Here is a 25,710-nt window from a genome sequence, read left to right on the forward strand (position 1 = left end):
GGGGCTTAAACACTGAGTGCCAATACAGTGGGTTTTACCAAGGAGGGGCTTGCCTCAGAGAGAGGCAGAGCAAACACTATAAATGGAGATGCTTTTGGATGCGGAAGTCTGACTACAGATGGTAATTTCCTTTCAGCTGCACTAGCATACAAATTGCTATGGCAACTAACCTATCAATATTCAAGCCATAACAGCATTCTTGTGAATAGAAGCTGATACTGATTAATTTATAAATAACAGCAGAAACAAATTCCAGCAGAAGCTTCGACGGTTTTAACTGCTACGATCACTTTCACGATAGCTTTATTTCTCTAACTGGCTGAAAAAGATGTTGCCTGACCAACTGCAGACACATCACCCAAAGCACCTCCCCATGGGTAGCTCTGTCTCTCTCTGGTCACTGTGTATTTCCTAAAGCTGCAAGGTTGAGGACAAAGACTATCCATCCACAAATCACAAGAATGCCAGAATCTGCAATCAGAATTTGCATATAAAAGTAAAGATTACAGCACCAATTCTTCTGCACAGGAACAATTTAGTTTGTCGGCATCCTGCCTTTCTCATCACTGAACACAGAAGAGTCTCTACCCCCAACCTGGAGGACATCACACAGCTGTAGGGAAGACAGTTTTTTTGGAGCTGGTAAAACCTCTAAATTCTTTCTTAGCCTGGCAGACTCAGAGAAAAAAGAAAGAAGTCACGAGAAGAATTAAAGTGGACATGGATGTTGTGGAGAGTCATGGTTTGGTTGGTTCAGCGTGAGCAGATGTCAGGGAGGTTACTGAATGTTAGCGGGATGGTGCAGACCCTGAAGATTGTATATGTCAGAAATGAAGATCAGAATTTACACAGAACGTCAGAGCAATTGACAAGAAAGTGATCTCTGAAGACATTCCTGCAAAATGAAGAGTTATTTTAGGTTTTTTTTCCTCAAAAGTTCTGTTTTCAATCAGGCCTGCAATGCAATATTAGCGCTATCAGCGCTATTAGTCTCATTTACTGTGTAGAAAAGAAATCTCTACTTATGCAAAAATCTAAAAAGAATGACAGTATATAAATGTCTAATTAGGAACTTCTATTGGAACGGGTATCAGTTCTGTAGTTCTGCACAGATACTCTATGAAATTTAAACACGATGAGTCAGATTATTGCTTCTCTAATATCCAGTCGTCCGTGCAAACTGATTCATTATCAATGCATTGCAGGTGCGATTGGACTCAGCTCTTTAAATTCATGGGTAACTCATTCATGTCCCATTCCGGATGAGCTGAATACATTTCCTCCTTAAAACCAAAAAAATCCGTGAGTCATTCTACTTGCCATGCTTTAATACCACTCATGCAATCGCAAATGTTTGTTATCTGTTAATGGAACTCCATATCAGACATCTGTGACCACAATGACAACTTGGGAATAAGGTACATCGCTAAGTAAATAATTAACACAAAGAGAGCGAGATCAAACGGGGGCCACCCTTAGCTGTTCACCACTCTGTCCCACTGCTATGTTGTGGTCTGGGCCAATCCCGACTACATGACTCTGAAGCAGATTTATATCAACCTCTTGTCTTATCGTTCATGCAGCATTAAACTTCATTTGCGGAATCTAATTTGTATTAAATTTTAAAAAGGAGCTTCTGATCGAGGCTTTAGAAGCAGTTCTACTCAGCATTCTGACCTCTGGCTGTCAACCAAGGAGGAAACCCATATGAATCCGCAGCGAGTTTGAATAAAATCTTCCCATATGGCTCCTTTCATTAAAATGAATGAGGCCTATTAGAAATAGATTAAAAGCTTCAGATGCCACCAGCTTCTGCACTCTCTCTGTAGTTGCGGGAGAAATTTAAATGGGAAGTTGGTTAAGGTGTTAATGTAATGTGAAATGACAGCTGTTGCTCTTGGACATCGATGGCAGGAGTAAATCCGGGATGTATTATCCTTCATTATGTCAATTATCACATTAAATGTCGCAAAATACAAATTCCACTCTGCTGACTTCACATTCAAGGTGTGAGCTCTGGCTTAAGTGGTAAAGCAGCTATACGGGATTCTTTAAGTTGTAAAATTGCTTTAGGGGCTCGGATTTTTATGATTGGCACGTTTCTATTTTTGCGTGTGTGTTTGTGTTTAAGGGGGATGATTTGAAGAATATAAAGAGAGTTTGAAATATAATTGGAAGGCATCAAGGAAGCAAAGTGCTACTTAAAGAGGATAAGAGATCTCATCGTCCTGCTTTATACTTCTGCTAGTGCTCACAAGTCAGCTGGGAATAATCTAGCTGCGTACGTAGATGTGCAGACACAAATAAAGATGATCAGAATTGAAAATGGGAGGGATCGAGCTATAAATGCCAGTGCAATATGTGCAAACAGTTGGAGGATGACCGTGACAATAATGAGATGCCTTCTATATCTGATCAGAGCATTTATACTTATAAATTAATCTGGTAGTGCGTGCACAAAGCATTCAGAATGCATGAAATGGCACCAAAAAAAAATCAACCTAAGCACATAAATATGTTCATAAATGAGCAAATGCAGACCTCCAAATAAACAGGTGAGGGGTAACGCTCATGCACAGGCACCAATAAAAGCACATGAAGGCTTTTATCCAACCACTGCAGTGGCAAAGGTTTACCTGAGATGGGAGCCCTTTGGTGTGGCAATTCCATAACCTTTGGAGTCCAGGTTGCCTCCCACCTTCATAGTGTCACAGGGTTTCCTCTGCTCTATGTACTCATTCATAGTGGACTCCAGCAGGTAGGCATATTTGCCCTTGGACTTCCTGACTCTCATGACACCCTCGTCTGTCGTTTTGACAAACACAGACGGGTCGGCTGCCTTCATGTAAGACCACATCTTCTCAAACACGGCGATCTTAGACCTCTGACAGCCAGAAATGTTAATAAGAAAAGGGATAGAAGTACAGGGAAAGGGACTGTCAGTATATAAATACTTTATTATCTATCTTTAGAGTGTTAAAGGTAAATGTTAAAATCCTTAAAAATGTCAGGACTTTACTCCCAATTTAACTATTTATGCTCTTTTCATCCAACCCAATATCACTGCAAAATGTGTAACAGACGCAGGTCCACCGTGTCCATTTCACATTTTGCCTCTCCAAAACATGAAATGGACACACACGCAGACGTTGCTGCACTACCAACACAGGGAGTGAAAATAATTCACAGGAAAGCGTTTAAACAGACATTAGTAACACATTTACATGTATGTACACATTAGCTGCCTAGCTTAATGGTTTCTGGTGATTAAGGACCCTGGAATGTCCAGGAAGTCACTACCGACTTTGTGCCTTTAAATATATTATCCCCCCTGCTGGTAAGCGTGTACATTTCACGTTTTAGAGAGGCAAAGCGTGAAATGGACACAGTGGACCGGCGTGTCTGTTACACGTTTTGCCGTGATACTGTGTTGCTTCGTCAGTAGTTACTCACCGTTAGATTGCTGGCAGAGTCCACAGCTGTGTTTTTGTGATTCTACATTTACTGTCCTCTTATAACACTTTAAAATAACTTATACTTCCCAAATGCCGCTAGCTCACAATGAAAATGTTTAAACCCCGGGTGTGCCAGGTTTTGTTCCTCACCCTGAAGAATTCTTTGGTGGAGCCAGCATCCAGCGTTCCATATGCAATCTCTGTCTGCTTGGCCAGATCCTCGGCACTCTCTATAGGAGACACCATCCTCTCCACAGTCAGGAAAGCAGCCAGATTCGCAGTATAGGATGAGATGATGATGAGAGTGAAGAACCACCAGACGCCTCCAACAATGCGGCCTGACAGAGAGCTAAAAAGAGAAGGACAGAATGTTGTTAGTCTGTCAAAAATAGGTATGCAAAGATGCTGTTCACACATATCTTTCACAGACAGAGCCAATTCTGCATTAAGGTGGGGGAGAAATAAATAGGTGGCATCCATCTTTCTCTTTATGGAAAATTCTGCACGCAATCAAGAAGAGCTATCTAAAAGAACCCGGTGATGTTCAAACCATTCAAATGATCCACATTACATCACACTCACTGTATCATTCCTCTTTTCACTAGGCTTGGAGATCATACCCCGGTCTGCTAAGGAAAGATAACCAGCTCCACAAAGGCCCACTCAGCTTTCTCCCTGCCAAATTAATCTCACTTTAAGAAAGTCGCCAATATGGTTTATGCCATACACATTAATTGTTGGGGATTAAGAGGCAGACAAGAACACTTAGCCACTGCTCTAATTGCACTTCCAATAAAAAAAAAAAAGCCAAATTCAAATGCCTGCACTGTGCAGTTCGTTTCCTTGTATATCTTCACCTCAAGAGAACCCAGTTTGAACAGCAGCAGCAAAAATCATGTTGCATTACATATCAGACCCCCTCCCAAAAAATCACTGAGGCACAGGGTGGCAGAGCTTCTGCAGTGAAAATGACACAAATCTGAAACAAAAAATAAAAGGCTTTCGTGATTCACCTTTGTACCCACGACTCAAATGGAGCATGAACATGAAGGCAAGATTAAGTATGGAGGGAAAAAAAAGAGACAGGGAGAGAAGCCGAAACGTAATCATTTAAGATGCTTTTCAGATGACGGGCAGATGATGAAAGAGCAGCCATGGAGCGAGCCGAGAGCAAACACAGAACGGTTGCAGAGCCTTTGAAAAATCAGTCGGGAGGCTGTCTGTGTGTGTGTGGTGTGTGTGTGTTTTGACTTGCTCACTGCTCAAAGATCATATGGGTGTAGGTGAGGTTAAACTTTGACTGCACAGTGAAATCTTGTGTGTGTTGTGTGATGCAGGGCAATATATATATATATATATATATATATATATATATATATATATATATATATATATATATATACACACACACACACTTGTACCTAGGTGAGTTGGGGACAAGAATAACCCCCTCTCAACCTGAGGCAATGGTTCTCAGACAGAAAAGGGCGGATTGCTCGCTCAGGGTTGCTGCCTTCAAGTGAAGAGGTTCAAGTATGTCAGGGTCTCATTCATGAGGTGAAGAGTGGCGTGGAAGACTGACAGATTGCTGCAGTGTCTGCAGCGATGCAGATGTGATGCTATCCCGGTCTGTCCTGATGGGGAGAAAGCTGAGCATGAAGGCAAAGCTGTCCATTTACCGGCTGATCTATTTTCCTACCCTCACTTGTGGCCACAGCGTGTGGGTAGTGACCCAAAGAATTATGGATACAAGAAAGCAATGAGCTTCCTCTGAAGGGTATCTGGGCTTATCCTTTGAGAAAAGGTGAGGAATGTGGTCATTCATGAGGGGCTCAAAATAGAGAGCTGCAGTTCCTCCACATTGAAAGCAGCTGGCTGATGTGCTTGCATGGAGCTGTTTTAGGCATGTCCGACTGTGAGGGAATTCTGGGATATATCTAGGTACAGCTTACGGATGCCTCAGTGTCACCCTAGAAGAGCTAATGGAGGTGGAAGAGGGAGGTCTGGGTATTTATGCTCAAACTGCTGCTACCAAATAAGCAGGAGAAAATGGAAGCGATGATGGATGCCTATTTTTATGATTTACAGATATGTCAACACACTCATATATTTAACATACACAATACACACAAATATTGAGATACAGTTATATAACTTTCTGCACATCTGCAAATAATCCTCCTACAATAATATGCTAAGGTTCTTCAGGTGATATTCATAGAAGTGAACAACCCTTTTGTCATTTATACATTAGTCAAGAAGCAAGCCAGCCAGCCAGCATCCATACATCACATTATGGTTACTGAAGTGTCTGTATGATTCCTATAAGATCTTTTTGAATTTTCACAAGAAATCTGGAATCTGGCAATGCCATGTATTGATTGTGTGACTAACTATGCTACCTCTGCGGGCTTCAGGTATCACCTCAGTAGTGACACTGACACTAGCTAAATGCAAAACTAGTGAAAAACAGTGAGAAAAGATGAGGAGGGGGGAAAAATGTCAGTGTCCTCCACCTGTAAATCATTCCTGTTTTGGGGGTTGTCTCATTGTTGCCCCTCTAGTGCACCTGTTGTTAATTTCATCAACGCCAAAGCAGCTTAAACTGATTAACAGCCCCCTCTGATACTTAACTGACCAGATCAATATCCCAGAAGTCTAACTAAATAGGTGTTATATCTCGAGCAATGTATTACTATTTCCTATTTGTATAGGTTAAAAAGGCAGATCAGTACGGTCTAAAAAATTAATTGATAAAACAAGAAAGTACAAATCTCAAATAAGCCCGCTAACAAATATATTCAAGATCTAATATTCCACCAATATGTTCCCAATCAGCTGTTTTCTTTAAAATAAATGAAAGCTCTAGATTATGCTTTGCAGGGATCCACTATAAAACTGGCCATCTCCTATTATTCGTGACAACATAGAGATAAAGAGCAGAAATGATGAAAATAATGTTCAAGAATTTCAGAGTCCTTGTAGAAATAAGTTATTTTCAATCCTTTATGTTAGCGTTCAAACTACACGGCACACATTTTATTGTGAAAAGAAGAAGTTAAGTCTGTTATTCTAGGCTGAAACAAGTGAAACGAAGGAGGAATGTGTGTGTGTGTGTGGGGGGGGCAAATGGCATAGAAGATGAAAAGTAAACTGGATAGTACCACCAGAGGCAGACAAACTCCTTAGCTTTGACTGCTGCTGGCCTCCAGAGATGGCAGTAAACAGCTGTCTAATCCTTCCCCCTCAGTTGCCCTTTTTTTTTCTCCTTTCGTTTTTCTTTCTCTCGCCTCCTCTCTTCCTCTCTTTTCCCTTTCCTCTCCGTTCACCCTCCATCTCCGCTGTGCACGCCTGCCTGTCTCTTCATGTGCTGAGAGGGATGCGATTGGGGGGTGGGGGGAGGGGTGGTGACAGGGGTTTGGCCCGAGACAACAATACCCTACACCTTGGCATTGATGCTGACAAATTCAAGTATGCACGAAAACACACAGAAGTGCGTGCACACACAACACACATATGACCCACATGTGCATTTGCTGCCTTCCCGGGGATGGTTTACTGGCATGAGTGTGTGTGTGTCTGAGCAAGGGAACAAAGGGGTCACCATTTGGACGAAGAGAAAAGGGCTGTGTGTGTGCATGCGTGGATGTGAGGGTCGTTTGTGCACCTCAGTGTGTGTGTGTGAGAGTGTGAGTGGGTGTGTGTTGGGCCTCCCCATTTGAGCAAAGTGACTGGCAAACACAGACCTGTTTGTCTCTGTTTGTTTCCTTTTGAACTGCTTTCCTTTGAGCCTCCTTTCCGCCCCTCATACATTATTGCACAGCAGCCAACCTTGGCGCCTCAGTAAAAGATTAACTAAGCTGTCCTATTACAGTAAAGGAAATCTTCCGAGCAGCACTGTAATTTCATAGTCATGTTAAGGCAACGATTAATCAATTATTCACTCCGCCTTTAATTTTTTTTATTGTATTGAGAAGAAAATGAATGTTAATGGAAGCAGCAGCAGAAGCACAGGCTCAACCGCAGCGGCACAGGCAGAAATACAATACTTGTGTGTATGCACATCGTTAGTGCTGAAATGATTAAACGATCAATCAAAGTGTCCAGCCACTGACATGTGATCGAGCAAATATAGCGCACACTTACCTACCAAACTCTCTTAACCTTAAAGATCTATTTACCTTCTTTGGCTTCTCTCACTATTACCTTAAATATTAAATTTAAATAAATAAAAAAATACAGTAACCAAATAATATAATAAGTATTTTAGGAGCAGAAAAAGGAAACAGGTCTCATTGGTGTTGTTAAATTCAGTATCAAATCCAAATGAGCCTTTCGTTCTGTTTGTGTATTTTTCTAAAGTCTTTCCTGGAGCGTTTTGCTTCAGCTTCATAGTGATGGAGAGAAAACATGTCATGCAATCAAGAACTGCACCAGGTCTGCGGGAACACTGATTACACAGCTTCTTAAAGCCCCCTCGGCCACCAGGACTCACCACCCGACACCTACCCAAGTTTAGCATTCCCTAAATCAGCTTCTTGCTTACAGTGATGGGGTCCCTCAGGTTTGGCTTGCAGTGGTTGGAAGAGGACTGGGCTGTGACCTCACGTACAGTATTTACCTTTGGAAAGCAGATGTTAAACTCTCTTGTCAGAAAAAAAATCATCTTAAAAAGCTACACACGGCAGACCGGATCTCTGGCTTTGACGTTTCCTACGCGATCTCCACCCACAGTTCCCCGGGAATCTGCTATAGCGCTAAACTCTCATTAGAATTCCCCTGGCTGGCCTCCTCTTTTCGATACGGTAATTAGCAATGACTAATGACTTTAGCAAGTGTAAAAAAATGAGCCAGTAATGGCCACATTACAATGGATTAGGAATTACAGAGGTTTAAATGAGAAAGAAAATGGTCTCTAATTATGGTGTGATTCTAAGACAAATCAGGGATGGTACAGGAGTTTTCTGATATGCAGCTTTTTTTTTCTTGTTTCCTTCTTCTAAATTAGTAGCCGTATGTTCTCAATGACTGGGAACGGCCACTCCCAGTGTGTTTCCACAGGCGAGCCTTCTTACATGCAACGGCATGAAACAACAGAAACGGCAAAAAGGGAGTGAGAGAGTAGCAAAGTGGAACTGGTGAGGTTATTGTGCCACTAAGCAGAAATATATATATAGATATAATCCGAGATAGAGTGATTATATCTGAGCTAATCATCCCCTGCTCTGGTGAACTGCGAAAAACATCCTTAGCAAAAACAACTCATTAGACGTGGAAATGAAGAAAGCGGTATAAAGAAGAAAGGACCACTATTCAATCAACACAATGAGACTGCAGAAGATAAAGTGGCCGTGCGTGTGTGTGTGGTGCAACAACCAAGTCAAGGGTTACTCCATTAGTTATTCTAGCATAATATAGCACACAGGGCTCTACAGTCATAATTCCGAGTTGTGTGTAAACATTATTTGTATTCTGTTTTGAAGGAGCTGAAGGTTTGAACAGGCCGTGAGAACTGAGGTGAATCATTTTTAATACCTTACTTGATGCGTTTGTCACACAGTGCTGGCACAGGATGATGGCCTGCATTACATTTGAATGAAATTAGAGAAGAAGAAGAAAAATAATAACTCCATAATTTATTCTTTTATTTGGAGGATTAAATGATTCTACTTATATTTCCTTTAAGAGTCCTTCTACTCACTTACTGTATATCACAGGGCTTTTGTTAATGAGCCTTTTCCCCAACTATGCCTCCACTGCTTGTAAATGTTATGGGTTGATAAAATTTTATTTAAGCTTTCTCCACAGTCTCCTTAGCAAATTAAAAAAAACAAACAAAAAACAGGCGGCTCAAATCATGCCTAATTGCACAGGTATGCTGGGATAATGAACCAGAATAGTATATTTATGAGTGCTGAACTTTTTTATGTAAAGCTGCCTCAATATAGGTCGCTGCAGTTGCAGAAAGCACATGCACGACCCCGGTCACGGGTTCAGAGCTCAGCGCAGACGTGGCAGCTTTGGCTTGATGTGCCACACACGATGCTTTTAGTGCACAGAAAGACAACAGACGCACACTTGTCTGACGCTTTTAGTGTGTTCTTGATATTGCCAAAGGAGCCTCGGGGGAACAGTAACACACTACGGCCGATATTGTTGCAAAGCCGCAGGTTTTGCTTTTGTGTGCTTGCGCTTTTGTTGCAAAGACCTCCCAGTTGTTAGGTCTGTATTATTTGAGAGCACTTTCATCTCCAAGGCCAAACTACATGTGAGCTTTAAGCATGGAGCACAAAAAATAATGATTTATTAAAGCTTCTCTCTCCATCTAAAGGTCAGCATTACCATGCCATTGAGCTGAAAAGAGAATATTATGGTAATGTTACCAGCCTGAAGCAAACACACCACAAGCTTGTAATTATACTCATTCAAGTAGACTATGGGAAAAAAACAAAACAACACTGACAAAAGCATTATGATTTCAAACGCTTTGTAATTATTTAATGCATGTTTCTTTCAATAAGAAGCAGTAAAGTTAACAGGCTGCTTTGCAACATATGGCTCATTTTGGAGCGGTCATGCGTGAATGCAAAACAAAACAAAACTTCAGCTTGCAGCCACCGCACGCTGCCGGTGCAGGGGAATCGATATAATTGAGATGCAACTCTAATCGTTATATCTGTGTCCGCACACTTGTTTGCTGAATGATGCTGCGGATTGCTGTCTTAGCCTCAAGTAACCTGAGAAAAGACAGTTCTGGCAATCTGTGAGAGTGCTCAGCTCCGCGCCCACACACATACGCAAAGCCTCTTAGTCACTCCAGCTAGAAAAACAGGCAAATACATCACAACTGTTTCCCGCAAATCAATGCCATCAACACGCGTGTAAGCGGACTGACAGTGCGTTCAGGCTTTCTGAGCATTAATACAAAAAAGAAAAAAGAAAAGGAGATGCTGTATGTGTGCATTTGAGTGAAGTTCTGCACATCAGAGAGACTTGAAGGGAAACTGCTATGATTTAAAAAAAAAAAAATCTCTTTACGGTTGCTATGGTGACACACTCTGCACTTAAAACAGTACAGCTGAGCTGAGAGCGATTTTAGTCATCTCACTCCTCCTCCTCTCACTCTTTTTCCTCTCACTACATATATAAGGGCATCCACCCCTATAGTAGAGTGGGCCTGCCATCACAAAGAGAAAACTCTCATCAACTCGCAGGCCCTCTCATAAGCCTCACAGCATCGCATCTTTCCAGTCAAATAACTGGCAGTGTTTACACTGGCCCAGGTAGATTTCCCATGTGGCCTCGAGCTCGGTGTATTATTCATGGTTGCAAGAAATATATCCGTATACTGTCACAGCTTGATTACAGCAAAAAGAAAAAAAAAGCCCTCTCTGCATGTGGAAATGTATGTGTGACTGATGTGACAGAGTAAAACGCCTCAGAGGCGATGGTGCCTTTGTCTGTGGTACAAAGTGTGATACGCCAGTGGGGAGTGTATATGGGCTCGTGCGTGCGTGTGCCTCGGTGGTTTCTGTTGGCGAGTGTGCATGCATGTAAGATCAAAAAGTTGCCTTCATGCGATCTCCGAATAAATAAAACATAAGTTGTGCCGTGAACTAAACCGAGCCGTATCTTTATGAATAAATCATCCCTTCCTGAACCCCCACCCCCCCACTCTCTCCAAAAAACTGCTTTATAGCAGCTAACTTATTCCACAATTATGTAACTCGGTGGCGTGTAACACAGTCTATTTTCTCAGTGCTCGCGACATTAATAACAACAATAAACACAGTGTGACATCCCGCTTGATCCCTGTGCAAGATCAATAATTCCCTTGATCACAAGAGTTCACCTGGTTCGTCACTGAGGGTTTGGTTAGCAGCCGAACAATAGCTTTCATGTCAGAAATAATGGGTGTGCCTGCATTATGTGGGAAACCTTTAATTTCAAGTGCAGTGTGCTGCGGGTGAGTCTGTGTTTGGGTTGAAAGGAAGAGGAAAGGAACACGTACAATATTCAGTTTGAAGCGTGAGCCATTTTGAAAGCTCTTCTCAAAATGGAATGAAGACAAACCTATAGGGTATCTATATCTAAACAAATAAAGTGATCACATCCTAAATGTTCTGGAAAAAAGTGACCCAATGCAAAATAAATGTTGAGTCAATGTTACAACAATGTTAAAACCTGACGATGTAATAGTAATGACATTAAAAGAACACAATAATATAATTGATCGATGATGATCTTTCTATAGTTGATCAGGTGACAATGAGGTTGAAAAGTCATGGATTTATAGCTGACCGGGAAATTATATTGAAATGTGGTGGATTTTATAGTTTAAATACCACAGAAGTTCAGTTGATTAGAAGTCATAAATTCAACAATGTGTCAGTATTAAACTGCAAAAATGATCAAGACTCAAAGGTAGAATTCAGGTTGACACTAAAACTTTGATTTAACATATTTTCAATTATTGTTTGCGATCTGGGTCGGGTTTCAATGAGACTCTGATAAAAGTTGTCTGTGCTTACATAAGTCAACAAATAAGTAATGGAGGCTTAAGTTGACACATTGATGGCAGAAAGTCAGCATCTCAACAGATGATCCAGATAATCCACGGAAAGCAGGGAAATAATGAACACTATGCTTGTGTTACACATAGTACTTGATCTGAAAATTTGACTGTTATGTTTTTGCTTCACGTAATGCTGGAGAAATGCAGAACAGAGAAATCAAAAATTCCCTGAGAAAACTGAGTGTTTAAACTCTCCTTTTTAGTGCAGTAGCAAAAAAAATAAATACTGACCCTGCTGGGGTTACATTATACGCCTCGTATACAATCCGTTATTGAATGATTCTGACCGCCAGCCTGAGACATTGCTGCTGGCAGGAAGGGTGTGAGTGACAGGGCTGATTTATTTCAGTCTACAGTCATATAACGGAGGGAACGCAGACACCTGAGGACCAGAGTGAACTCCACGGGGCCATGCATTTCAGACAAACGCGCACCTATGAGGAGACACGGACGACAGATGCCGACTTAAACATATCCAAACACATTCACCTGAAGAACACTACGCTCTTTTACTCAAATCCACTCAATATTTCCCTCATTGCATCTTCCCTGCTGCGCTTAAAATATAGTACAAGGAAAAAACTATCTCTTCACTGTAACACAAGTATAGTGCTCATTATTTCCGTGCCTTCCATGGATTATTTGGATCATCTGTTGAGATTTTGACTTCGCCTGCGATGCGTTAACTTAAGCCTCCATTACTTTGGCAGGGTTCATATGAAGAGTGAGGGCCAAGCCTTGCAACAATACTACAGCTCAATGTTGATGCGATTAGCTAGTTTGAATCTGTTCGCAGAAGGCAGACAACTGCAGGGTTAACCAAAGCCCTGTGTTTTATTCACATTTTATGGATGTGCGACTGTTTAGGATGAGAGAGGTGAGGGTTTTTCACCTTTGAAGAACGGAGAACAGAGTTTATTAGCGAATGCTAGGACTGAGAAGAAGTAAAGAACGAGGAAGTTAACGGGTGCACAGATGAATGGAGAATTCTTTGGGTGTTTATGTTTGTGTGTGTGTTTGTGTGTGGTGAGGGTGAGGGTCAGTCTTGGAATCCACCTGTCTGCAGAGATAAACACAAGAAGGGCCCAACAGCACAGACTGGGGCTTATGGGAGGGCCTGACTGACAGTGCTGACATTTAGAAAGAGCACAGTAAACATGGCCTTGCACAAAATAAATAGCAGGGGGAGCAGTTTGGCCAATACACACACAATCACGTACTGTACGCATTAATGCATCGCATCAGTTTGAAGCATAAATTAATACAAGTGAGTCTATGCATGTGCACAGAGAAACAGAGCTGCATGTACACCTTGATGCACAGGTACACTGTAGACTGTTCCAATCTGATAGCCTACTATTAGAGCGCTGACAAAGAAAATGGCAATAAGTGTTTGCTTTTAATAGAACCAGGCTACACACACACACACAGATACAGGCTGACGAGAAACTTAAACACGCCTACTGATTAATCCAACAACAACAATCTTTATTTATAGAGCACATTTAAAAGCCTTGGGCATACCAAAGTGCTTTACATAAAACAATAAAAGGTTCAAACATTGATAACGGATAAAAAAAATAAAAAATAACGAGTTATGTTCATAGATAAAAGCTACCAATAAGAATGACTACAGCACATGGGTAATAGCAAGATAAAAGCTGTACCACCATAATAAAAGACACCAATAGAAAGATAGGAGGGAATTAATACAAGAGGTCAATAGGTCACAGCAACCAAACAAACAAACAAACAAACCAGCAATTAAAAGGTGGAGAAGGCAAGTTTAAAAAAAAAATCCAGGACAGAGTGGATCATCAGTGTTGTTCCTTGGCCTTTTGTCTCTGATTAAATGGAGAAGTATGAAGAGAGAAGTGCTTCAGGCTGCCTACCACAGAGCTGAATGCACCTCTAGAACAATCTGTTCTCACCTATTAGTAATAAAGGCACAGCGATGAGAGGTTTACAGGCACTGACTGGGAAATGTCAGCAAATTCAGAAACATAATGTCTTTTACGTAGTTTTATTCTGAAATGTATTAATTAACCATCTATCTATCTATCTATCTATCTATCTATCTATCTATCTATCTATCTATCTATCTATCTATCTATCTATCTATCTATCTATCTATCTATCTATCTATCTATCTATCTATCTATCTATCTATCTATCTATCTATCTATCTTCAACCCTACATTTAGGCATGTAGAAGTGGTCAAGACGACGGGCTCGTCTGAGTATTTCAAAAGCTACTGTAATTTTCTCATAACCACATCTAGGGTTTACAGAGCATGGTCTAAAAAAAGAGAAAATATCCATTGAGCGGCAGTTCTCTGGGTGAAAATACCTTGTTGATGTCAGAGGTTAGAAGAGAATATCCAGACTGCTTTGAGCTGATAGAACGGGAACAGCAACTCTGTTATTAAACTTGTTAAAACCAAGCCATGCAGGAGAGGATCTAGGTACCCCTCCTGTCAGCTACGAACCGGAAACTGAGGCTACAGCCAAACTGAGTATTGTTGGTGACGATGCCCATCACTTTATGACCACAGCCCATCTTCTGATGGCTGCTTGCAGCAGGATAACGCACCGTGTCGAAAAGCTCAAATCATTGCTAACATTACAATGTGTTCCTTGTGCTCACAAGGCCTCCATAGTCATACAAATCATATCCGTTCAACAGATCACCTTTGGAATGTGGTTAAACAGCACACTTATATCATGGATGTGTAACCAACACAGCTGCAGCAACTCTGTGATGTAATATGTCAATACGCACCCTAATCTGCTTTATGTCAAATATTATTTCATATAGTCATATATATCCACATAGTCACTTTGTATATCAGCTGCTACCAAATTAACAAGTTCTTAATTAACTAGTTAGAGCTACAACATCAGACAAATCAATATTGTTGATGCTTTAAAAAAAACTAACCTAAGATCAGCCAATCGGCAAGGATAATGCTGATTGGCTGTGCTGCTTACATATGTGCTTACATAATAACCAACAAGTGAGTATCTAGGATTTCATAAGCGGTATTTGCTAAGACATCAATAACATTGCTCCAAAAAATACACGCACAATTCTGAGTGAGAAGTGTTATTTTGTACTTTAGCAAAGTTTTGAATATACAAAATGTTAAAAAAGTGACTTGTGCCTGACAAGGTATCCTCGCTCTAAAGCACACTCTATTTTATTGTCTCTTTCTCTCTAAATGGGACCATAACATACAAAATGAACATAACGCCATATTGAAAAAGACCTGAAGGTAGTGCCTTAGAATATAAACTATTAAGAGAGTTTTTACTGAGGACGTCCCTGTAATACGCCTTCTTTTCGCAATCCGGAGAGAGAAGTATGGAGGTTTTAGGCACAGCCGCACTAGCTTCCTTTTTCACACTGACAGGACATATTCAGTCTATGAATAAAGTGGAAAAAGAAAGACAGGCTGCAGCTAGGCAAGAAAAAAAAAGAAGATGGTCAAACCCCACCTTACATACAAGAACAAAACCTTCTCAAGAAAGAATTTTTTTGATAAAAGTAAAACTGCGTACGCTGTGTAATACTCTGTTCTTGTGAATTTGTGATGTTACAAGCACTGTTGCTTTCATCTGACAAACCGTACAGTATGTCCTTTAACTCTAGCAGAAGAACTCATAATGCTTTAGGAGACACATCAGCATGCACCAGTGTGTGTGAATATGCACTGTGCTAACTAGAGCAACTAGGTCACCCAAATTTTCAAGGGGAAGATGTTTCCTTCAGGCCAGTATTCAGCGGGGTGAAACATTCACTGTGTTGGTTTTTCAAGACACCAAGCAGGCCATGCTGATCGCTACAGCATGTCCTGCTGCACACGCTGTGACATGTGCAGTTTTTTCTTTTTAGAAAAAAAAAAGTCTGTGAATTCCCCTGACGCCCCCCCCAAAAAATCTTTTACCAAGAACCAAAAATGAACACTCAGACTCACCTTGAAAGGACACTCCAAGACAAAGAGAGGTATTTGACTGAAGTCCTTAGAGGACAAGCGCCCTTAAAGCCCAACCTCACTAATAACACTAATGAAATTTGGTTCCACCTCAAACCTATTTTACACAGAACATAAGAAAGTAGAGAGGAATGGCCTGTTTTGTCCTTTTAGCCGAAGTCAATGAAAGGTCTTGCATCCGCGGAGGTCGTCCCCCTCGCTCCTCGAGCAAAAGAAATGCAAATACTCTTAATTTTGTTTTTTTAAATTGCAAAGTACACACCATTCCACACACACAGCTCAAAGATGGCTGTGCATACAGAAGGAAGGGACAATTTTAAGGAAGCACCGTGACATTCCCTGGCCCTCTCTCTTTGTGTGGCATACAAGAAAATCAGTAGTTAATCCAAATGCATTTTCTGCCTGTAAGAGAAGAGCATTTGGACAATAGGCTTCATCTCACATGAAGCACAGCACAGTCTGCAGGCAGAAAACAGTAAATGTCAGATGAAGGCCTGTGGGAGGAGGAATTCACTACCTACATTATGTACTGCTGAGCACCTATGTGCCGCATGCAGGCTCGTGGGTTGCAAAGTTGTTTTGTTTTTTTCCGTTCTGTTATTTGTGCAGGGTGAGGCCAAAGTGAAGATACACCCTTTAATTTGCCACAAGAAGGAAGTCGAGATGGAACGCAACGATGCTTACGATTACACTTTCAAGACGGAGCGCTGGGATCTCCAACTTCACGGTAGCTGCTACATAATGTATATGCAGCTTAATGTTTAAAGAGACAAGAAGCTCTGTCTACGAGTGACCTAACCTGTCTCTGCTAGTTCAGAGCTTACAGTGATAACACTGACATTATCTTCTCATCTCCCCCTGTTAGCGCCTCTGGAGAGCTCAGAAAGTCGACCTCAGTGTCTCTAATTTCAGACACTTAATGAGATTTTTAATTGGTGACCTTTTGAGAACGGTTTCATACCACAGCTCATGAGAGCACTTGAGGGAAGCCAACATATAACACTCAATACTCACACCAGGATCCTTCATAGCAGCTTCTTAAGGCTCTAATATTTGCACAACCGACTGGCTAATCACTTGTGAGATGCAGAATGGCAGGAATTTTTAATTTTATAAAATACTAAAGCTTTCTACTGACTACCAGTTTTGACTGTCCTAGATTTGTGCCATGTTTTTAGCACTATGGGAATTATCTGGAAACTGAATGAGACCACAACAGTCTGCAACATGACCACATCATAAGCTGGCTCTTCTGCCCTTCATCAAAGTTTTATCACTTCTTTGTATGACAAACGGCTAAGAAAAACACAACAAAATCTCAATAAACAAAACTCAAGTGAGCTGAAAAAGAAAGCAAGTCAGCATGCTGAGGCGTTGGTGTGGCAGATAGATATGTACTACACGTAGGTGGTACTGAATGTCTCTTTGTGTACCAACAAATAAAAGCAGAGACTCAGAGGAGTATAAAGCTTCAAAATTTGTGGCCTCAGCTTCTTACCGTGGTGAAATATCACAGCCTTGCTGCATGAAGGCGCCAAGTGAAAACCAAAGGGAATTGAAGATGCCAAATTCATTGGTTTGCTCTGGACTCTGCTGGGTGGTGTTCTGCTGCGTCGGTGTCTGGCCCTGCTGCACCCCGTTGGAAGCCGCCGCTTGGGTGGGAGTCTGCGGCTCGGCTCCCTCCTCGTAGTCTTCGGCGTGCCACTCGTACGGGCTGAATCGACTGACCAGGAAGAGGACGACGCTGACGCCAATGTAGGCAAACACAATGCACATCCAGATCTCGTAAGCCAGCGGGTCCAGGAAGGAAAACACGCCAGGCTTGGATTTGGTTGGTTTCTTGATCATTATAGAGATACCCAGAGACATGAAGGGCTTGGAGAAGTCAATCACCTCTTCACGGACCAGGGTGATAGTGAGCGGAGCCACAGCCACGTCTGCTTTCTGAGGAAAGAGCACAAAGGCAGGTGTAAACAGTGCTGGATAAAGTAGCATTTCATTGAAATTCTGAGGTGGAATGATACTTGTGTTTCCTTGTTTGCAGCAAAGGTCTGAGAGGATCACCGCAACCACTCAACGTGCACTACACCGTGTCTAGATATAAATGTATTCTTGATCATTATCCAAGTGTATTGCACAACGAGAAAGCAAAAGAAAGACCAGTTCTTTCAGTTTTAAGATGGTGTCTTTATCTTCCTCCCCCTCATCACAGCACAGTTGGTACACACAGCAAAAGTTAGTCGGTAACGATCCAGGTCAAATTAAAAACACAGCACAATTTCAGACTTCTGAAGAACAAAGTGGTTAGACTGTCGAAATTGCAATTCAGAGGAACCTTTAGTAATCATATAATCACAAATTATTCTAGCAGCAAACTGTAAGGATTTGTTTCTTCCAAAGTGAACCTTGCCCAAAGTCTAACATATTAAAATTATATTTAAATAAGCAGCGCAGAATACTAATAAAAAGAAAGCAAAATAGGTAATCATCCTTAACAGGCTTGGGGCCAGTGCGGTTTTCAATGTGTTAAGACCTTCAATAATCAGTATTCACAAAAGACATTTAAAAGTTAATTTTCCAGCTTTGACTGTGGGGAAAACAAAAAGAAAATCTTAGAAGAAGCTCCACCGACTCACCCCATACACCAGCTCTCCGACCATGCCATTCCACATCTTGGTTTCGGGATCTCGGGCTCCGTACTTGCCATCTGAGACGATCTTCAGTTTGTACTGGTAGCCCACATGCTTTGCTATCTCTGCAGCCAGCTCCACGATGTAGCCCTCGTACTTATCATTCCCCACAAGTTGTTCGTGGTTCTTCTTCAGCATCACGTATGGAGACTCCTGTTGGATGTGGGGCAGCCATGAGTAAAAACGGATTTTTTATTTGTTTCTTTTTATTTTCCTAAAGTTTTAAAAATCATTTACAGGAACTCACTCAACAGCTTCTGAAATGATTTCCCTGAAATTAGTGTGTGTTTTGAAAATGAAGTGCTATCTCTTGTTCTAAACCGAGGCTTAGGGCAAAAAAAAGGAAAAAAAAGCACTGGCCCCCAGATATAATTGTAGGTTTAAAGGTTGAGAAGAAAATTAAATTAAATGGAACTACAAGGCATTATTTTAGCTTTGTTCCCTGAAGGTAGGTATGCAATTCATCCACAAAGACCCTCTAAGTAGGATGAGTGCGACTGAATCGTGCACTGAAAAGCACATAGCATGCAACAAGAAAACAGGAATTGGGCAGCATTGTTAGAGCCGAAGAGACATGAGGTATGATTCAAACGAGCACCTGTGTAAGTGCGTGCATGAAGACAATGAAGCTGACAGCTCTCTGAAACCAGGATAACCTCTGCTCCAGGGCCACATTGTTCTTCTTGTTACATCGACTACTGCACATCTCACACTGATTGACTTGCCTGAGAAACTGCAGCTGGCACTACACCTGGGGCTCCACTTTCAGAAATATGTATTTCATACAGAATTAAAGTCGCCTCAGTATAAATTGTCCAGCAGCACTAAGAAGGCCTCAATTCCCACAAGTTGTTATGTGTTCCTGTTTTAAGCGAGAGTTTTCTGCTGAGCTTAGAAAATCCTTCCATCGTGTTCACCAGTGTCTAGATAAGGAGGCGGGGTGTAGGGAGGAGAGGGTTTCCTATATGTGTTACAGCTATCTGTATTCTCCCGCTCTTTATGATCCAGGTGAAGGTAATCATTGTTGCACATAACTTGAGGCTGGTAGACAAATGGCACCCTGGGGAGGCAGTGAAGAGAAAGGACTGGCGTGCAGCGCTTTCACAGTGTACGCACTGGCGCACGCAGTCATAGACAAAGACAGGGCACACGCAACTGTGACCATGCCCACTACACACACACACACACACACACACACACACACACACACACACACACACACACACACACACACATGTACAAATGTGCACATGGAGATGTGGCAAGGCATACAAAAGGTCCTCCAGGACTGAATCACATTGACCTCGAACAGCTCCACTGAGATCTGCTGTCACTCAACCACATTAAATACAATACTCAGACACATTCGCTGCACATTTATACACACAAGAGCACTTGTGCACCTGAACAAATGCAACTACACATGTAGAAGTTCATATTTTTAATACGTTTTAAAAATTCAATCATTTTCTCTTGTGTGCTGACATTACCCAATATATTTTAAGGGTTATACACACTAAAGGCGACAATAACACAAAAATCAGGCATGCTAAGATTAGACACATTTCACTCTTTGTCTGATTTCAGTGCAAAGCCGCAGTCATCAGCAAAGGAAGCTTTGATGCCCCATTAAACCAGTTGTGCCTCATTTCTCCACATCTCCAGGCCTAGTCTGTGGGCACAGGCTTGGACAGCAGGGACTACAGTGAAGAACTATGTGATATCAACACAGCAGCAAAACAACACCCACCCGTAGGCAACGAATCAGAGAGCACAGAAGTTAGAAGGTGTAAAAACTCCTGCGCCTGTGCTCCTCACACCTTATCTCTTCTCTTAGCTTCCAAGACAGAAAACTAATTTATCTTCCCGGAGAAAAGGACACTGACAGGAGATTATGTCAGAGAGAGTTATTTTGGGGGCTTACTCCGGAGACTCCAACTCTTGGGTTTAAATAAGGATTTTAGGCATACTTTCGAAAGTAGATGTCAATAGACTACATGTCAGGATTTTCCTTTGCAGCTACATTAGTGGCTACTTTCTTATATTTAACTCAGTAATCTTATTATAGTAATACTACAACAACCACTTGATTGGCTTTTCAGTGAAAATGATTCTAACAGGATCTCTGGTCTTCCAGTTGTACTGCAGACAGCTGAAGTGGCAGAAGCTACATGCATGCAGAATGTATTCCCGGCACTTCACATGTTCCACGTTGTGTTATGTTACAGCCTCATTCCACAAAGGATTCAATTCATTTTTACCTCAAATTATAAACATATTACCCCATAAAGACAAAGTTTTCTTGAAATTCTTGTAAATGTAGTAAAATTTGAAAACTAAAATATAACAACTACATAAGTATTGAAAGCCCTGGCTCAATATTTCAATCTTCTCTCAAGCTATGTCAGGTTGGATGGGGAGCGTCTGTGCACAGCCATTTTCAGATCTCAAGTCTGGGCTCTGGCTGTGACACTCTAGGACATTCACAGAGTGGTCCTGATGCCACTCCTTTGTTACTTTGGCTGTGTGCAAAGGGTCGTTGTCCTGTTGGAAAACTGGGGCTAAACCAGAACATTCTGGAGCTTGTTATAATCAAGGACACGTTGCTGCATTCATCTTTCCCTTGACCCTGACTAGACTCCCTATTCTTACTGCCAAAAAACATCTCCAGAGCATGATGTTGCCGATGACGCACTGCATTCAGGGCACAGAATTCAATCTTTATTTCATCAGAACAGAGAATTATTTCTCGATATTTGAGAGTCCTTTAGGTGCCTTTTGGCAAGCTCCACGTGGCTGCCCTCTGGCCTCTCTCTCCTGGAGTGTTGGAGAGTTACTTTCAAACAAAGAATGTGTTTAGTTAACTATGTCTAATCTCTGAGATTATGCACTCTGTTTTTCTGAAAAATAGCCTAAAGGCTTGAAAACTGGGTACAAAAAAACCATGTAAGCTATCAATCTCCTTTTCTCGCAGCTGAATGGATTGCATTAGGGTTCACTTTGGGCTTCATTTAAGCTGAACTGACTACTGCAGCCATTTTGCACTAGTTTGTTTAACTATAATTATATCTGCTAAGTGGCAGAGATAGTTGGCTTCTGAAAATTTCTTTATCTTAATTACAACTTGGAGGCTGACTGGAAGAGTTTTTCTCCTCTCACTGGCAATGATGTCTATATATGCAGCCAATGGCTCTAAAAAGAGTGCACAAGTTGATGTGTACTGATGTCTTTTCTGTTATTCTACATTGTTTCTTGCCTTCATCAGCTCCACTAAGAATCTTTTATCTGGTGAGCACTGAAGTCATCTGAAGGAAGGCGTGTCCCACAAAAATCCCACAGTCATGCAGTCTTTCTATACCAGAACTCTGTAAAGGCAGCTAAAGCAGCTTTCCTATCAGATATTATTGAGACTAATAGCCACAACCCGCGAATGATATTCAAAATTTTTAATTCAGTGATAAATTCCTGTCCGGACTCTTCGAGCTCGGCCTCTCAGGCTCTCTGTGAGCAATTTCTTATTCATTTTAGTGGAAAAGTTTTATTACTGAAGGCTTCACACTCTCACTCTCTTGTGCTGAATCCTGTTCCGGTTTTACGATGCATGTCCACCTTTTCTCACTTTGAGCTGTTATCACTCCCCACTCTTAAGGGAATAATTGAACAATTGAGAAACTCAAATTCTGTGCATGATATCCTTCCATCCCGAATTATCAAGGAAAGTTTTGAGGAATTTGGGCCTTGCATCTTATTTTTAATGAATTTATCATTGTTAGTGGGCTGTGTCCCGACTGCTTTTAAACATGCGGTAGTGCACCCTGTTCTTAAAAAAAGTAATTGCGATCAGAAAGACCCTGCCAATTATAGGCCAATCTCAAAACTTCAGTTTTTATCAAAAGTTTTAGAGAAAGCCGTCTTTCTCCAAATACAGGCTTACTTAGTTGCAAATAATATCACTGACAAATACCAGTCTGGCTTTAAGCCACACCATAGCACTGAAACGGCCCTGCTAAGAGTCTATAATGATCCTCTTGTATTTACTCACTCTGGTCGCCCTGCTGTTTTAGTTTTATTGGATCTCTCTTCAGCCTCTGACATGGTTGATCATAATATACTCTTGAGGAGGCTAGAGCATGTTGTAGGCATTAAGGGTTCTGCCCTTAACTAGTTTAATTCTTACCTCACAGATAGATCCTTCTCTGTTGTGATGGGAGGATACTCTTCCTCTGTTGCCCCTCTCTGCTGTGGTGTGCCCCAGGGGTCTGTATTGGCCCTTTATTATTCTCTTTGTATATGCTACCCTTGGGCTTCATATTTGAAAAATACAATATTTCTTATCACTTTTACGCTGATGACATTCAAATCTCTTGTCAACTGACTGATGATTTGTCAGCATCACTGAACTCCCTGTACGATTGCCTGAGAGAGGTTAAAGATTGGCTGTCAGATAATTCTCTCATTTTAAATGAGAAAAAAGCTGAAGTTATGGTGTTCGACAGCCATATTCCTCGAGACCAGCCTGTTGCCCTGCTGGGGCCCCTAGCTAACTCTCTCTGATTCTATGCGTAACCTGGGTGTCTATTTGGATAGCTCCTTTAAGCTTGATAAACAAGTATCATCAGTAGTTAAATCTGTTTTTTTTCAACTGCGCCAGATTTCTAAAGCTAAGCATTATATCACACAGGGACCTGGAAAAACGTATCCACGCTTTTGTGACCTCCAGGTTAGATTATTGTAATTCTCTCTACTGTAGTGTCCAAGCCTTCTCTCTTCGAAGGCTGCAACTCGTTCAGAATGCTGCGGCTCGCCTTCTTACTGGAACTAGAAAATTTGACCCTATTACTCCGGCTCTTGTTGATATACACTGGTTACCAATCAAATATCGCATTGAGTTTAAAATCTTGCTACTCACTTTTAAAATCCTGGATAACATTGCGCCCAGCTACCTCACTGACCTCCTCAATCTGTACATTAAGATCATCAGGTCAATTACTCCTGGCCCAACCTAAGTTTAGACTGAAGACCAGAGGCGATCGTGCCTTTGCTTCAGCTGCACCCAACCTTTGGAACAGCCTCCCTGCTTCTATTCGAGCCTTGGACTCAAGATTGAAAGAATATCTATTTGACTTGGCTTTCCTCACCAGTTAATACCCTTTTAAATCTTTTAAATTTTAAACTTTTAAATCTTTTATAAAATTTTATAAAATTTATTATTTTATTATTAATTTTACTGCTGTTTTTGTCTCAGCGGATTTTGTATTTATCTAACTCTTCTGGTCTGTTAGTGCCTCTATCCTGTCTATGCTAGTGCCCGATTTGTACCCTGTTATTAACTTATGTTGACTCTCCATATTACTGTGAAGCACTTTGGTGTGCCTTCGGGTTTTTAAATGTGCTATATAAATAAAACTGTAATGTATTGTATGCAAAAAAGAAAGCTTTCACAGGATTCTATACAGTCCTGTGAAAAATGAGGCTCATCTCATGATTCAGTAGCTGGTAGCGCCACCATAATTTTAAATTACTATTTTTCTCTATGACTTTATCAGTCTCTCACATCATTGTGAAGGAATCGTCACCCACTCTTATTTATGAATTTGCTTTAGTTCATAAAGACTTGTGAGCATTTGTTTAAGCACATCTCTCTTAGGTCTCCCCACAATATTTAAATCAGGTTGACGTGTGGACTTTGACTGGGTCATTGGAACTACTTGATTCTTCTTCTGTTGTACATTTGCTGCTGTGCATGGGAACAATGTCCTGCTGAATGACCCAATTTCGCCGAAGCTTTAACTGTCAGAGAGATGACCTCACATTTGACTCTAGAATGCTTTGCTATAAAGAGCATGCAAGACTTCTAGGTCCTGTCTCTGTGAAACAGGCACAAATCATCACTCCTTTCACCACACTGCTTGACTGTAGGTATGATGTGTTTGTGCCTATATGCTGTGTTCAGTTTGTAACAAACATAGTGCTGTGCATTATGGTCAAACATCTCCACTTTGGTCACATCTGTCCAGAGGAAATCATTGCAGAAACCTTGTGGTTTGTTCAAATGGATCTTTACCAATCTAAGACATGCTGCCATGTTCCTTTTAGAGAGAAGAGTCTCTCCTGTCAACTCTTCAAAACAAGCCATACTTGTTCAGCCTTCCTCTAGTTGTACTGTCACGAACTGCAACATTTAACATGCTAACTGAGGCCTGCAGAGTCTGAGATGTCGCTCTGGAAATTTTTGCAGTTTCTCAGTTTCGCGTCGCACTGTCTGATCTTGAGGTGAGTTTGTTGCGACTTCTACTCCTGGGAGGATTGGTAATCTGTCCTGAATGCCAACTTGTCAATATTTTTTTTCACTGTTGAATGATTGACTTCAAACTGTGTGCAAATGGTCTTATAAACCTCCACAGATTGATAGGCAGCAACAATTGTTTCTAGATATTGCTGGTGTCTTCCCTCCTCAGAATTGTGTTAACATACACCTGAAAGCTCCAGAGCAGCAAACTGCCAAAATGTCTTCCTTCATAGAGATGCTCATACTTGCTGATGTAGGTTGTATTTTTTCACAAGACTGCAGAAAGTCATGTGAAAACTTTTTTTTTTCACATGACATATAAGTTAAGCTGCTTAATTTCTAATTCTGGTGTGCATATACCTTTCACATATACATTAGAGCCATTAAAGCCACTTTTCACTGCAAAAAAAAACATTTTCACTTTAAAAATATACCACTAGTAAAAATTAGGGAACCAGTTCATAGACAAGCTACTGAGAACATCCTGTACCTCCAGGGATATATTGTACTAACTTTAATATCCTCTACTGTACTATAGTCAGATATTATCAGCTATGATTACAAAATATAATGATACGTGTCACAAGAATGGATTAGGTCGAATCTGACCTCACTTGCAGACCATTTGTGTTACTGCCAATAAATACAACCTGAGACATGTTGGATGACCTAATGATGACATTTATGGTAAAAAAAATAAAAAAAT

General features: G+C 41.1%; 1 protein-coding gene across 5 annotated transcripts in view; it reads right to left on the reverse strand.

Annotated features, from left to right (window-relative positions):
* Positions 1-25,710, reverse strand: part of gria1a (glutamate receptor, ionotropic, AMPA 1a) — an 81,284-nt gene that overhangs the window by 16,684 nt on the left and 38,890 nt on the right. For all 5 annotated transcript variants that reach the window (XR_014913562.1, XR_014913563.1, XM_085420990.1 and 2 more), the window contains exons 10-13: positions 18,662-18,868; positions 17,524-17,969; positions 3,606-3,804; positions 2,637-2,884 (exon numbers count right to left, since the gene is read on the reverse strand). Coding sequence is in view for 3 of the 5 variants with exons in the window: in XM_085420990.1 (XP_085277116.1) it covers positions 2,637-2,884; positions 3,606-3,804; positions 17,524-17,969; positions 18,662-18,868 (1,100 nt within the window). In the remaining 2 variants the exon portion in view is untranslated. The remainder of the gene's footprint in view (positions 1-2,636; positions 2,885-3,605; positions 3,805-17,523; positions 17,970-18,661; positions 18,869-25,710) is intronic.

The sequence above is a fragment of the Rhamphochromis longiceps genome, linkage group LG2 (genome assembly GCF_057381845.1).
Source record: "Rhamphochromis longiceps isolate RC_006_pf linkage group LG2, R_longiceps_female_GT1.1, whole genome shotgun sequence".
NCBI lineage: Eukaryota > Metazoa > Chordata > Actinopteri > Cichliformes > Cichlidae > Rhamphochromis > Rhamphochromis longiceps.